The 15,366-nt window shown below is 41.1% G+C and overlaps 1 protein-coding gene across 4 annotated transcripts in view; it reads right to left on the bottom strand.

The window, feature by feature from the left end:
• Window positions 1-8,676, bottom strand: part of ERCC6L2 (ERCC excision repair 6 like 2) — a 58,924-nt gene extending 50,248 nt beyond the window's left edge. For 3 of the 4 annotated variants that reach the window (XR_012778925.1, XM_075526353.1, XM_075526355.1), the window contains exons 1-3: window positions 8,192-8,676; window positions 4,292-4,716; window positions 782-901 (exon numbers count right to left, since the gene is read on the bottom strand). Coding sequence is in view for 3 of the 4 variants with exons in the window: in XM_075526353.1 (XP_075382468.1) it covers window positions 782-901; window positions 4,292-4,716; window positions 8,192-8,210 (564 nt within the window). In the remaining variant the exon portion in view is untranslated. The remainder of the gene's footprint in view (window positions 1-781; window positions 902-4,291; window positions 4,717-8,191) is intronic. The other variant, XM_075526352.1, reaches the window with a different exon arrangement.
• Between the last annotated feature and the right edge of the window lie 6,690 nt (window positions 8,677-15,366).

The following is a 15,366-nucleotide window of genomic DNA, read 5'->3' as shown; positions in this document are numbered from 1 at the left end:
CAGTTAGAAGCATTCATGGTTTTTTTCACATAAAGTGCTTATCCCTTCACCTCTTCTTCTCTATCTATCTTTCCTGAGGAACCTGTATCCATTATTCACCAAGCTAGTGTCATATGAACCATTCTACCAGTTAAATATTCCAATTATTCCAATAAAGTAAAAATATCAATGCAGAACAGAAATTGCATGGGTCCTGTGACAAGTAAAATTACAATGATCTTCAGATTTCTCTCGTTGACACAGAACTTTTACATGTATCTTTATTTGCTGTATTTGATTACCTAGATTATCAGTCAGCCTTACTTCTGCCATTATGACAGTCATTCAAGAAAACATGCAAGGTCATAAAAATATTAGCAATAAATTTTCCAAATATATGCATTTGCCTTAATTATTTAAATATCATGTTAATATACATACACACATGCTTTTTGTACTTTAGAAACACAATCACACAAAAATATCATTTTCTACTCACTGACATGGGCTTTTCAAAGCACTCTAGCCACAAATCTCATCCAGATATTTCCAAATGTTTTGTGTTAATGCAGATCAACAGTATTAACAGATTAGACAATAACAGCTAGATAATGCACTATGACAATCTGGAAAACTGAAGGCTTCCCTCAAACTACTAGGAAGGCCATGAACCCCTAATCTACCTAAGCAGCTGAATATTAAAAACAAATATATATAAACTCCTAAAGCAGACAAACAAACAAAAACATCCAAGTATTGCCTTTTACCAAAATCCTTAAGCTTGTATCACTAAAAGCTGTACCTTCTTGGAGTTACACTTTGATTCTTTTTTCATTGTCCTCAGTAAAAATTCTGGCATATTATTTTCAATATCTTCACGTGTTCCCTTTTTGTGCAACACTGCAGCCAAAAACGAAATGACCTTGAGAAAGAGAAACAACTCTCAGTGATTATGTACAAAATTGCAAATGGAAAGTGAATTAGTTCCACTGAAAATAAACATTTAGGACAAAATCCTGGATGGGATTTAGAAAGGGAGCTTGGGGGGATTTTTTTTTTTTGTTGGGGGGGGGGGGGGGGATGGGTGGGTTGGTTGTTTGTTTTAAATCAATCTGTTTTTAAAATGGGAATGCCTTCCCTTGGAGAATTCTGAATTCATAACAGCAATTAATTGTTCTACTTTACTCTTTCACCCTCGAAGTGGAAGAGTCCCAAAAATACAGAAGATATTATGAATGCACCAGAAAAAACTAGAGATGAGGCATGCCTTGCTGTTTTCCTCCATTTTCAGGAGGAAAATGGCATTGCAAGACTTGACTCTTGGATGAGAAAACAGAAGAAGAGATATTTGCTAACTATACTCCCAACACTACTTCTGCAAAAGGAAGAAAAGGTTTAAACTAGGTCAGGTTTTTACTAATATGCCATCTTCTGTATGTTCCACTCCTTCCAATTCCTGTTGTTCACTTCAAAACCAGTTCTTTCTGTTGTCTTTGGGCCTATATTGTCATAGAATCACAGAATGGTTTGGGTTGGCAGGACCTTTAAAGGTCATCTAGTCCAACCCCCTGCAATGAGCAGGGACATCTTCAACTAGATCAGGTTGCTCAGAGCCCCGTCCAACCTGGCCTTGAATGTTTCCAGGGATTGGGCATCCACCACCTCTCTGGGCAACCTGTTCCAGTGTTTCACCACCCTCATTGTAAAAAGCTTCTTCCGTATATCGAGCCTAAATCTACCCTCTTTCAGTTTAAAATCATTCTCTAATCTGCCTCAAACCAGTCAAGGTGATTTGCCTTTGATTATAAGACACTTATTATAATACACCACAGTGGGAACAAACATCCCAGCACAGGCTATTCCAAGCTGCTCCCATGGTAATTCAAAACAGGAAGACAGCACAGAGATATCTGGCCAGAAGACTCAAATCCACAAAACCCACTTGGTACCCATGGGGCTATGCAGCAGCAACAACCAGATGCACCATCAGAGAGGTGCCCTTCTTTTGAAAATCCAACAGGCCCCCTTTACGCTGAGCAGCCAGCTCCAGCAGCTTCCTTTTGCAGCTGCTACACAGCTGCTCATAGCAGAGCAGAGGTAAAGCTGTCATCTGTTAATTTCCAAAGAAGAGGAAATTTCCAGAGCTTTCTCCCTCTAACAATGTGGGGAAAAGACCATCCAGGAGTGCAGAAATGCAGGAAAAATACCTGAAAAGAGTAAAGGTAGGTGAACAAAAGAGAGCGGAAACCCATCACATATGGGGCCGCAGAGTGGGAAAGGGATATGTAAAAGAAAAGAAAATTAAACATTTTTATACATAATATTTCATATAAACTGAAGCTAAGAGGAACTGCAAGTTTGCACATGTTGCTTGACTTTAATATTTTTTTTTAATCCTTTCAAGAATAAGAATAAAATTCAACTTAGCATAAAATCTCCATGTGTCTTCCAGATCCTCCATTTTTGGAAGAATTATGCATCACAAATTTGTAACAATAGCAAAAGGCTCTAAAAGGGCAACTCTGCTGAGAAACCTTTGGGTCTTCCAGATAAAGCAGGAAGCAACGTAAAGGCCTTAATAGGAAATTTAACTTACTGCAATTATGTTAAAAAACATTATTCTACTTGCCTCCGCCTCAACTTCAGCTTGAAATGAGAGCCATATAGTCAGGCCATTTAAGCAAAAAATCAGCTCAGAAGTACAAAGAATATTAAAATGCAGAAGTTTTCTAGAAAAGTCTTTATCTCATAAATCAACCTATAATTCAGAAACAATAAGGTTCAGCCAACTGACAAACATAAAACAAATTTTCTATAACACCAAATCAGTTACTTGCTACTTGATGAAGTTTAACTAATATTTATTCTTTCATACATACAAATCCTTTCTAAAGAAGTAAAAACCTCTTTTACTTCATATCCACTGAACTGCCTTTCCCATACTGAACTTGAAAAACATAAATACTGTGTTTTATAAAAAATACACAAGATATTCTTCAAAACGTCTACCTTTCTTCTGCAAACTTGACACTGTGATTAAAAGAAATAACTATCAGATGTGAATTCCACACAAGAACACACTGTCACTGTGTGATAAACATGACCAGGTCATTGCAGAATCAGTTCTGAGATTCAAAAAATACAACAGATGGAAGCAAGACAACTCAGGTTTTCCCCCCCAGTTTACTGCTATCGTATATAGATGCTTCTTACTATATGAAATCAGATATCTGCACTTCTGAGCAGAAACAAACTTCCATAACTACTGAGTTCTTAAACTGCCACGGACAAGAAACACGGCCAAGCTTACGTAAAACATAAGGTAAATGGATGTGGTTTAGTTTTAATAAACATTTGTTAACAGATGAGCAGCAGCTACACAAATCCATGATGCACCTCTAAATGCTCTATCCAGAGAAGTTTTGCCAGTTTAGTTTACTCACTCCTCTTGTCAAGTTTGCTACAGAACAATGCTCCTTTGCACTGATGGGTATCTGTCAACGTTCTCCTAAACAGAAGGGCAACAGACGCTACAGCCAGAATTTGTCAGTGAAGGAATGAGCTTGCATTGGACCCACGGAGGGAGAAAAGAGAGGGGGAGAAAGAGTAGCCACCATAAGATTCAAGCTGCTAACTTAAAACCAGACAGATTAAAGAGAATTTTCAAACACAAAACCACCCTAATTTTAGTAAAATAAATAAATCATTTGGGCCACACTGATTCAAAGCATAATGGAAAAATCCAGCTATACTTTGTCCTTTCATCAACCCAAGCTGTATTTCCAAAAGAGTGACAAAAATAATATGGAACATCCAAGCACTTTTTCCAGAGATGGGAGTAAATGTGTCTGCTCCTCCTTGTTCCCAGTACAGTCAAACTGTTGGTTTCCACAGAAAAAAGGAAAAAGACATTTAAAGAGCTACAATCAGATAAGAGCTGTAAGTAGTTTTAGCATACTCCAGTGCAAATTACTTCCATGATGCACAGGTAGCAACCCTCAAAGTACATTCCACATAAAATGAATACTAACATTTTAACTACCGTAACTGCCTGTGCTTACATTAAAAAGGGCCACATCCCAGCTTCGTGGCCTGTCAGAAGTGCACCTTAAATACAGCAATGGCTCCTGACTCTAAGTGCTGTCCTGGACAGTCACGTCCTGCTTCCTCCAGTTCCACAACAGAAAAGAAAGATTAAGCTCCACTGAGGTGGCTTTTCTTAAATACATCATTTTTTAAGAAGATTTACATCTTACAGAAAACCTCTATCAAAAAAGTTCTCTTCTCTCAATGTAATAATCAAAAAGAATACCTGTATTGTCTTTCCAAGGCCCATATCATCTCCAAGAATACACCCCCTTTTATTAGCATAGTGTCCATACAGAAATTGGGCTCCTTCCCTTTGATAATCACGCAGGTATCTGTTAATTGTATATGGGATAAAATCACCATTGTCCGATAATTTAAAAGCAACTGCAGGAGATGGAAAATTTCGGTCAGGAAAAAAAGGCTTTTCCAGATCACCACCATCAAATATTAAGCTTTTCCGGGGTCCTCTACTGGCTTCGACTCTACAAAGTTTAGTTATTAGTATTTTCCTTTCTTCGGACTCCAAGAATGATACAACAGCAAATGATTTTCCATTCTTGTCCTTTTCAATAGAGGATATTGTTCCTTCATGAAGTTTCCCATTTTCAAGACAAGGGACAAGGCATTTCTCCCCAATATGCCAATTATCTATAAAAAACCAAACAAACACACATAGTGATAAACTGACCAAATGTACAAAGTATTTCATTCTGTCACACTAATAAAACATTGGATATAAATGTATTTGACAAAATGCATACAACTTAAGATAGAAGATTTTACTGAAGACAGCACTAGAATTAGGATACTGATTATTGTTTAGAACCAAATCCTGAGCTAGATATTAAATTACAATTTGCTGAAGTGCTGCTATTTTACAAATATCTGAAAGTGTATAGGAAAAAATCTCATGTAAAAGCCATATTCTGATACATCAAGTTGTTCCACAATGCCTTCACACAGGCAAACACAGATATGCTGATGCCTGCAGGTTTAGTGTCCCATTAACAGACCACATGAACTTGTCAAAAAGGCATTCTATATTAGATACACTTCTGACCTACCTGAATCTAGTACTGCAGTCTCAGTAAATTGTTTTACAAATACAGTCACATAGGAAAACATCACCTGTTGGCTAACAAAGCCTGGAACACATTAAAAAACCTTATGTTTAGAAACAACGGAAGTGTACTTTAAGAACACTTAGTAGCATATCTTTTGCCTATATTGTTCATCAAAATGGCTAATCACTCTGTAAACTGCTTACATAGCTGTCCAGTCTGGAACTGTCAAAGTCTGTTCCTCTGTGTGGTCTCACTACAGCCTTAATACAGCATATCAAATCAGCCTTAATACAGCATATCAAATATTAACAACAAAGATGACTGAACTACTTCATTTTCAGTTATCTCAGTTTTACATTTCATGAACAAAGATAATTTTTTAAATGGTATGTATGCTGCTAACAGAGAAAGAGAAGGTAAGAACAGCAGTGTGTTAGAGTCCAAAGAATCCACATCATACTGACAAGGAAAAACCCAACAAAATACATCTATCAGAAAAAACAAGGCATTCACTCTTCATAGAAAAAAGAGAAAGACCTAGTAAATAACAGTTGCACACAAAGTTTTCCAAATCTCAACTGAGGAATCGTTGGCCTTTTGTGTTTGTGGAAACAACTTCCAACCTTCCCCTGCTAAGCTGTCCCAAAGAAAGAGAGGAACATAAATGATTCATTTCAGAACTTTCATTGTTTCTTATCTATTTGTTGGAATAAGTTCTACTACTTCTGAGAAAGTAATTAGCAGCAGCAGTGAGAGGCATCTAAGGTTTTTATGGGAAGGAGCAAGAGAGAGAGAATCTCGCCTCAGAGCACGTATTCATACTTCGTAACTATGATCAGTGGTAGCACACCCTTCTGGGCGCATCAACCCAGTTACTTCTCAGAGGTAAGGATAAGCAAAGATAAAGTCCTGAAGGCAAGAAACTCCACCTTCCTCCATTTTTATGCGTCAGTGCAAAACACTGTGAGATAGGTTCTTCTCACTAATTCCTAAAGTCCTGGAAGAGCACACTCATAGGATTATTCTCTACAACATATTAGTTAGATCAGTGATAATTATACTTCATTTTTAAAAATTAAATTATATACACTAAAAAAACCAAAAAACGTTCACGTAGCCCACTATTCTGCAACCAGCAGTGGCCATAAGTTGACACCCAGATAACAAATAAAAATAGCACAAGCATAGAGAATACTTCTCTTCTAAAATTCTTTGTCCTTAAAGTATTCTTTTAGCTACAGAGATTTCCTGGGCCAGGTGTGGTTTGTCTATTTAGCAAACCCCAGTGGACCTCCCTCTTTCAAGTAGCTTCATTCTGCCTTCAACACATGCATATTTTTTGCATTCAGTGTCTTCCGACTATGAATTTCACAGGTCTGCTCTCTAATACCTGACAAGCTTTTGCCTGCTATGAATTCGGATGCCACAACCTAAACTGATGGCCCATTAGTTCTTATACTAACAAGATCATAAACCACAACCTCTCCGCTAGACTCATAATTTTGCAGATCTCTTTCATAACACCCCACATGATCCTTGATAAATTCAGCCCCACATCCCGTGACCCATACATGAGCTGCTCCATACCTTCAGCCATTCCCGCTGACCTTCTCAGAGACTTGAAGATCAAAGGTATCTTTTTGAGGCAAAGGATGAAGTACAGACAGTATACTCAACAAATCATACATAACTAATCTCTTAAAGTTTAAGGTATTTGTACTGTGTCTCACACCTGCTCAAATCCATGCAAAGAAACGTGCACATGAACTTGTCCCAGCAGCACCTAAGTCTTTGAGCAATTACTCAAAATCAAGAAGCAAGACTGAAAAAATGAAACCAGCACAATTGTAAATATGCAAAACAAAGTTTAAAATAAGAAAGCGCATTTCTGTAATTACTTTCTTTTACAGTAATATCTGAAGTGACATGCAACGTTAGTTTAAAGACTCTGAAGTTAAAACTATGATTTAAGATGACAGTGCCTTTGTTTTTAACTAAGCATTTACTTGAGTTTAATGAGTTGCATATGACTTGTCAGACTTAGGGTTCCAGGTGCAAAGTGGAATAAATCACACTGGACAACAGTTTCAGTATTAGCAAACTGCAAACCTAGCGAGAAACATGGAGCAGAATGAAAAAAGGGAAAGAACAGCAAAGCAATGGTATTAAGGACACCATTGCTACAAAGCCCCAGAAAATAGCAAGAATTGCTAGTTTAACTAGCCTGATTCACTAACTACTTGGGTTTTGAGCCAGAACTATAATTTATGTAGAATACTATCTTTAAAAATGAAGAAAGTTATCTGGTATGGCTTCCTAGCGTTGGTACAGTACACTCCCCATCAATGAAGAAAGCTGGTATTTAAGATGCCTATCTATACTTAGCCCTTCTATCACAGTTGAAAAAATTGTACCATTATATATATTGACTGTACTAAATCATGCTGCTAAGGGCCTACTGTCACAACTAGCTCATTTCAACAACTACTCCTCTACAAAAAAAAACCCAAAGTACCATGAATGCTTTCTAACTATCAAAGTTTGACCAGTTAATGTAGAGTGCAAAGGTTTTTTTACACTCCAGTAAATGACTGTAAATGCAAAATTCAAGGATACTATAAAGTAAAACCATTGCTCTTCTTAAATTGCAAAGCTAAATACAAAGTTGTTAAATAAAAGAAGCTAAAAAACCATAAAATGTTGTCTTCCAAAAGAGATGTTCCAAGTTCACTTAACCACACATCTCCACTTGCCTCAAGAAACAAACTCAAATGTTTCTGAAACACAACCGATTTAAAAAAAGTTTTCTCACTGAGTATTTCTAAAACATATGCACCACCGTACTTCTTAACATCCAAAGACCTCAGCTTTGCTGTTAGGCGAGGCCTCGCAGCTCTGTGGCACAGAGATGTGCGCACAAGGCGCTGCCAGCGAGCTCCCATCCTGGATTACCAAGCACCTCGTAACTTCCGCACCTGCTCTCATTTTCCACCTGGGCAAACGTGAATAAGCGTAAGCGTCTGAACATCGCTCTGGAAAGACACACGGAAGATGCTTACCTGGGACATCATCACTCATTTTAACCTTTGGCCGTGCAAAGCCCAGCAGCGCCCAGAGGCAACCGAGGGCAGGCGGGGACCAGAAGCCAGCCGGGCCCGCCGCTCTGCGGGCCTACCGCCACAGGACGGGGGCACGGGCCGGCCTAGCGCCCACACCCCTTCGCTGGAGGCCACACGCTCCCCCGGGCAAGGCACAGCGGGGAAGGGGCTGAGGAGACCCAGGGGCCGCCGAGCAGTCACCCGGCGGGCACCTCACAGCGTGTCAGGGAGGGAAACCGTCGCTTGCCCCCCCATCTCCGCACCGCTGCCGGCCCCGATAACGGGCGGGCGGTCCCCCTCCGGTAGGGTGCGGGCAGGAACCGGGCCCGGGGACGGGGGCGAGCGGCCCCCGTCGCCCCCGCGGTTATCGCCCCGCCCCCGCCGCGGCAGGCTCGGCCGCAGCCGGACCACAGGGCGGGGGAGGGGTGAGCGGCAGGTATCGCGAGAGGAGCGGCGCGGCGGGACTTCGTTCTTAAAGGAGCCGGCGGAGCGGGAAGTATCGCGAGGTTTGCTGGCGCAGTCGCGAGAGGCGGGCGGGGAGGAGTGTGGGCGCGGGGCCTGGCGGCGGGGAAGTGCCGTGCGCAACGCGTGGGGGCCGGTGCTTGTCCCGCCCGGCGCCGCCGCTGTCGCCAGGCTTCTCGGGCAGCCGGTAGCTGTGGTGCTGTGGCCGGAGGGTGGCCGTGGGTGCTGGTGGGGCGGGTCTCCGGGAGAGCCCAGCGCAGGGCGGGGAGTAAGGCGGGACTGTGCCGCGGAGCCGTGTTACGCGCGCCGAACTCAGTGCGCTTTCGCACAGAAGCGCCGCGGTGGCGTGTGGTACGTGTGGCGGCGGTGTGCAGGCCTGGCACACGCGAGGGATGCGGCGTTGGCCCCGGAGTGGAGCATCGCTACTCCAGCTGGGATGGTGGCATCTAGGCCCGTATTACCTATACTGTAACTGCCTGTCCTCCTAATGTGGCCCTTGTTTGTAGGAAAATCTGTAGAGGAGGGGGAAAAAAGGGATCTAAAGTTATTTTCCAAGAAATGGTGCGGATAAGGAAGCAGGGAGAACCATTGGTGCAGTGGAGGGTGGCACTGCTGCTCTGGCAGACAGCGGCCTTGCAGCTGGCATGGTAGAGGGGAGTTAGCTGCAGTGAGGTGACTGGAGCGTGGCAATGACCAGATGCGCAGCCAGATCTAACATTTGGGGAAAAGGCTGAAGTGAGAGGCCCGTGTTCTACCTCTGCCCATTTTCAGAAGAGCTTAACTGGATGTAGTAACGCTTTGCAAATTATAAAGTCAATCAGTAGCAACCATCTTGCTGAAAAAATTCAGCCCCACCAAGAAAGCTATCCAGATTGCCTCATATCTCGGTAGCAATTTAATAGAATGTTACATGAAAGGTATGAGTTCCTAGATCCTTGCTATTACTTTGACAAAATGCTTTAACATGCATTTAATAGTGCAATACTAAGTTTCACTGACAAAAATTAAGAGTGTGTAAATATCATGCGTATTTTTAAAGCAGCTTTATTACTTTTTTAATGCAGGAGACATCAGTTTGGGTTGAATCTTTGCCATTTCTAATTAGCTGATAACTTCAGTCCTTTTAATGACATGTTAAGGAGGGATTAAGCATTAGAGAAAAAAACATCCTTTTGGCATGTACAGTAAAATTGCTTACAATGAAGATGGATAGTCAGACTGGCTAATCAAAATTCTACATCCTGCAATATTTTCAGAAACAAGGCAAGGCAATAAATTTTCTAATATGTGGGTCTACGTGCTGTTTCTGCATGCAGCTGACATGCAGGCAGCTACCTGCCTGCTCTAAGAGTAATGAAGACTTACGCAACCTGGAGCAATGTTAAGTTGCTTCTTTAAGTGGTGTGCTATTAGCCAGAATTTTGTTTTAACAGAAGTTAATGAAAGATGTATGGGTTTTGATTAGCCAGTTGTGTTAGGGTAATGGGAGCATAGCAGGCATGAAAGTACTGATACAGTTGCTGCAACAATAAACTACATGAATATCAGGCACCACATAGGTTGGGAGAGGTTTTTCAAAAATAAAAGTAATATAGAACCAATAAATTACATTGTTTTAACAATATACATGTAGTCATACACTTAACTGCATTAATTCCAGAGGAGTGTGACAAGAACTATACCATCATAAAGCCAAAGCTGAAAACAGGATGACATTTCAGATTTTAAAAATTTGGCAAATAAACACAATATAACTTTACCATGACCTCAGATATACCTTAATAGACCTCAGCCCTCTGAGCATCTCACTGAAAAATCAGTGAGAATATAGGCTCTGATTCTAAGGCAAGCTTTTAAACTGGATCATGTTTGAAAATAAATGTGTGTTTATACCACAAGGTGTTTATTTAACGAATGCTATGTTGCATTTGATTCTTACTGAGATATTTGTGCTTAACAGGGACTCTTTCATGCAGAGTACAGCTGTTATTTTATAGTCACAAATACAATATTATGACTTCACAATAGAAGGAAATAAGAAACAGATTAAACTCTTGCTTAAACACTTTAATTTTTCTAATAAACAGGCAGTAAAATTCTGCCTACACTCCAAGGATCCCATTCTGCTTTTATGTCAGTGGTAAGACCTTAGTGGCTTAGCTGGAAACAGAATTGCACCTGAAAATCCTGGTGAAGTCACTAGGATGAGTCCCCATTACAGTTAGGTACACTCTTGTAGCTCTTCCTTTAAGGGGGGAGAGCAAAGGGAGGAACACACCCTTAACAGGAACGGTTGGTTAGCATGTCAACAGGTAGTTTTCCTCTTGCCATTAAAATTCCTGTTGCAGATTACAAGAAGTTTCTGTATCTTTACTCCACTTTGAAAAAAAGCTGGAAAACAAGCTGGCCCACTGAGATTAAGACCAGGCCCATAATGAAAATGTTTTCAGAGGCCAGGGAATTATTTTGTCCTGTCATGTATCTTTGAAAGTTTTTGGAGTATAAAAGTCCTTCTTTCAGGAAATCTTTCTAGCTCAAGGTAAAAGTTATTTGCTAGGATGTCAAGTCTCGCACCGTGTTTCTGCTGGAAAAGGTTTGTAAAAGGATTTCATTTTGAAAAGCTGTTGGCATTACTGAAAAGTTGAATATATCCAAACTCCATATGAAAATTTGAACTCTGCTCATATTTGACTTCAGATTTCATAAGAGAAATGTTAGGCTTAGATAACAACCAAAATGAATAGGATAATGGGGATAAGCACTTTTTAAATATGTGCTATATCCCTGAAAGCATTTCACATGTAACATTGTGGCCTTCCTGTTCACTCTTCTTTGACAGAGAGAGGAGATAAATTAACTGATGTGCATCTAGAAAGGGCAGCTTAGTTACATCACAGCATCCTCCACATCAGTATGTCTGAAAACAAAGCAAGTTAGTGATTCTTAGATGCACTCAGCATTTGCAAGTCTAACTGAAACCCACGGAAAGTAGAGGCACCTAGAATTTTTGAAAATGCAAGTCAGTCAGTTGTTTAATTCCATACTAGAAGAAAGAAGAGGGGTTTCAATTCAGTGGTATTAATTTAGCATGGCAGCATTAAAAGTGCTACAGAGAGGAATGCAGTAATGTGATGTGCACTGAATTAACATTTTGGGAGGCCTTTTGCTTCTACAGCAGTTCATTTGCCACAGTATTTTACACATTACCCATTAACAGTATTCAAGAAGCTCTCGGAGTTCTTTGTGGAAATCAGACCAACGGTGCTCTGAAGTGTGTGTACACTAATGCACACCCCACAGGGATCAAAGAAGGGACACTTGAACCCTTGTGTGCAGCTGCAGGGCTAGTCTCTTTGGGATCACAGAGACGTGGCAGGATAGTTCACATGACTAGAGTGCTGCTGTGGACAGACCTGGACGAGGAAGGATGAGCCAGGACAGTGGGGAGCAGAATTGGTGTTTTGTGTGAGAGCAGCAGGGATACATGAAGCTCTGCCTGGTCTGTAGTGACCGTGAGATGGTGGAGTTCAGGGTCTTGAGAGGGGAACAAGACAAATAGCAGGATCATAACCCTGGCCTTCAGGAGATCAGACTCATGCCTGACCAAACCATTAGCCTTCTACAATGAAATGACTGGCTTGGTGGACTGGGGGAGAGCAGTGTATGTTGTTTATCTTGGCTTCAGCAAGGCTTTCACCACTTTCTCCCATAACGGCCTCTATACAGAGGCTGATGAAGTATGGGCTAGATAAATGGGCAGTGAGGTGGATTGAAAACTGGCTGAACTTCAGGGCTTAAAGGATTGTTATCAGCAGCACAAAGTCTAGCTGCAGTCCTATTACTAGTGGAGTATTTTGTGGTCTGATACTGGGGCCAGTACTGGCCATTTCATTAATGACTTGGATGGTGGGACAGAGTGCATCCTCAGCAAGCTTACAGATGATACACAACTGGGAGGAGTGGTTGACAGACCAGATCCTTGTGCTGCCACCTGAGAGGGACTGCAACAGGCTAGAGAAATGGGCAGGTAGGAATCTCATAAAGTTCAACAAAGTTCTGCACTGGGGGTGCAGCAGTAAGGCTGGAGATCAACCAGTTGGAAAGCAACTTTGCAGAAAAAGACCTGTGAGTCCTGGTGGACTGCAAGTTGGCCATGAGTCAGCAGTACACCACTGCAGCACAGAAGGCCAAAAGTATCTTGGGCTGTGCTAGGAAGAGCATTGTCCAGCAAGTCAAGGGAGGTGATCCTTCCCCTCTGTTTAGCCCACATGAGACCATGTCCAGTTCTTGGCTCCCCACGACAAGAAAGACATGGACATACTGGAGAAAGTCCAAGACCATGAAGATGAAGAGACTGGAGCATCTGACCATACCAGAAGAGGCTGAGAGCTGGGATTGTGTACCCTCAAGAAAAGAAGTCTCAGGGGAGATCTTGTCAGTGTGCATAAATACCCGATGGGGGGGTGTAAAGAGGGTGGAGCCATACTTTTATCCGTAGTGCCCACGGCAAGAGGCAATGAGCACAAATTGAAACAGGAAATATCATTTAAATATAAGGAAAAGCTCTTTGGCTGTGAGGGTGGCTGAACACTGCCACAGTCTGCTCAGAGAGGTTGTGGAATCCCCATCCTTAGAGATATTCAAAACCCAACTGGACATAGGCCTAAACAACCTGCTCTAGGTGACCCTACTTTGAGGTTGGACTAGATGTTCTCTAGAGCGTTCCAGCCTTTGGGAACAGACTTTTTAGTGGGGCCTGTAGTGACAGGACAAGGGGTAATGCTTTTAAACTAAAAGAAGCTAGATTCAGACTAGATATAAGGAAGAAACTTTTTACAATGAGGGTGGTGAAATACTGGAACAGGTTGCCCAGAGAAGTGGTAGATGCCCCATCCCTGGAAACATTCAAGTTCAGGTTGGACGGGGCTCTGAGCAACCTGATCTAGTTGAAGATGTCCCTGCTCGTTGCAGAGGGGTTGGACTAGATGACCTTTAAAAAGGTCCCTTCCAACCCAAACTATTTTGTGATTCTAAGCTCAGCCATTCTGTGATTCTTCGAAGAAGTCTGTAGGACAAACTGAATTCTGGCCCACTGCTTATGCTGTCTATTATTTAAAAATTAAGAGCTTTAAATACCAGGCAGATTGCTTAGCCCACAGTCCCATTTGTCCTGTAGCCCAGTGCCAAAAGACATGGCACCAATGCTTACCTAGGTATATGCATATTTCCAATCTCATCTTCCAGTTATTCTTAATGACTCATAAGATCTTCAAGTCATTCTTCTCTTTTGTATCATCAGTCATAAAATAAAAGTTGAAAATGCTAACTAAGGATGTCTGGAAATGCTGCACAACACTTAAAACGTGTGCACAACACACAAAAAATAGGTAACACCTTAAGAGTTTAACTCAATAAATCAGATATCCCTTGTATTGTTAACTCATTCTCAGAGTCTACCCAGTCCTAAATCTTACTAACTCTTAGAAGCCAGGATAGTATAATTCTTATAACCTGCTGCAAAATTGTCCTTTAAAGTTTGTCTGCCAGATGATGTGTTACTCAGCTTGAATAAACCTGGGAGACTGATTCCACAAGTGTTACGAAGTATTGATTCATTTCCTTCGAGTGTCTGGTTAAAAAGTGACTTGAGGAAAATGTAAAGTTTTGTCCTTAAATAAATATTGTATATAAATGGATCATGTCAGCAACACTCGGATTTCATGATTGCCTGGAGCGGGAACTGGATAATGAGGCTTGTCAGCTCCATTGGATTTGTAGCAGATATTTGTGTAGAGCAGTTTAGAGTGTTTCAGAAAAATATGAGAACATTCGAAAGGCTTGTGGACCAGTCTCAGTTATGGTCTGGGTCTGGTTAAACCAAATCAGCATAATTGTTCTTCAGAGGATCTTTTATTATGTGTTACACATTCCACTTTACAAATAAAAATTATTTCAGAAATGGAACAGAGCTTTCCATTAGGAGTAGTAGTCATAGAAATGGTTTATGGAGATTACAGTTGAGTTTGGTTCCCGTAATCCCTTTTTTCCTTGAGGAAAAAATAAAAAATATTTGCTTCCTCAGGTTTAATTTCACATTTTTGAGTTTTGATTGACAGCAAAGCATGAAGGGAAAGACGTAAGAGCACCACACACAGAGAAAGAGAGCAAAAAGAGACTAAAACTGGAAAGACACAATTTTTTATTTCTCTTTGGGGGGTGTAACATGGCAAACTGTCCTCAAGAGATAAGAAAGTCATGATTTAAAGCCTCCTAAGCAGATAAGATGCAAATGTGGTCTGGTGTGGGAGGCTGGGACATGCAGTTTTCAAAACTAAAATCACAAAACCTGGAATACACAACCCTTGTAAACAGCCATCTGACTAATCATCAGGTCCAACCTAGCGAAAGCGTTTCTAATCAAATGAAACTGTAGGGTCATCTTGGAAATGTGATGCCAGCTGTGAATTGCTAGGCTCCTATGATGATCCAAAAATAAAGAAAAACTGTATGTAGTTATCCTCTTAAAGATAAAGCTCTTTTTTTCATTTCTGACTTGTTTTAAGCAATTTACCTCATTAATTGTGTGAGCCATAACCTGATGTGTTACACTTTTGAGGAAACATGCAGAGAGAGAGAGAGAGAGACGCACACACACGTGCACGCATATTAGGAAG

Source organism: Mycteria americana, chromosome Z, assembly GCF_035582795.1.
Source record: "Mycteria americana isolate JAX WOST 10 ecotype Jacksonville Zoo and Gardens chromosome Z, USCA_MyAme_1.0, whole genome shotgun sequence".
Lineage (NCBI taxonomy): Eukaryota > Metazoa > Chordata > Aves > Ciconiiformes > Ciconiidae > Mycteria > Mycteria americana.
Note: the sequence above shows the minus strand (reverse complement) of the source record. Positions and strands in the feature narration are given on the sequence as shown.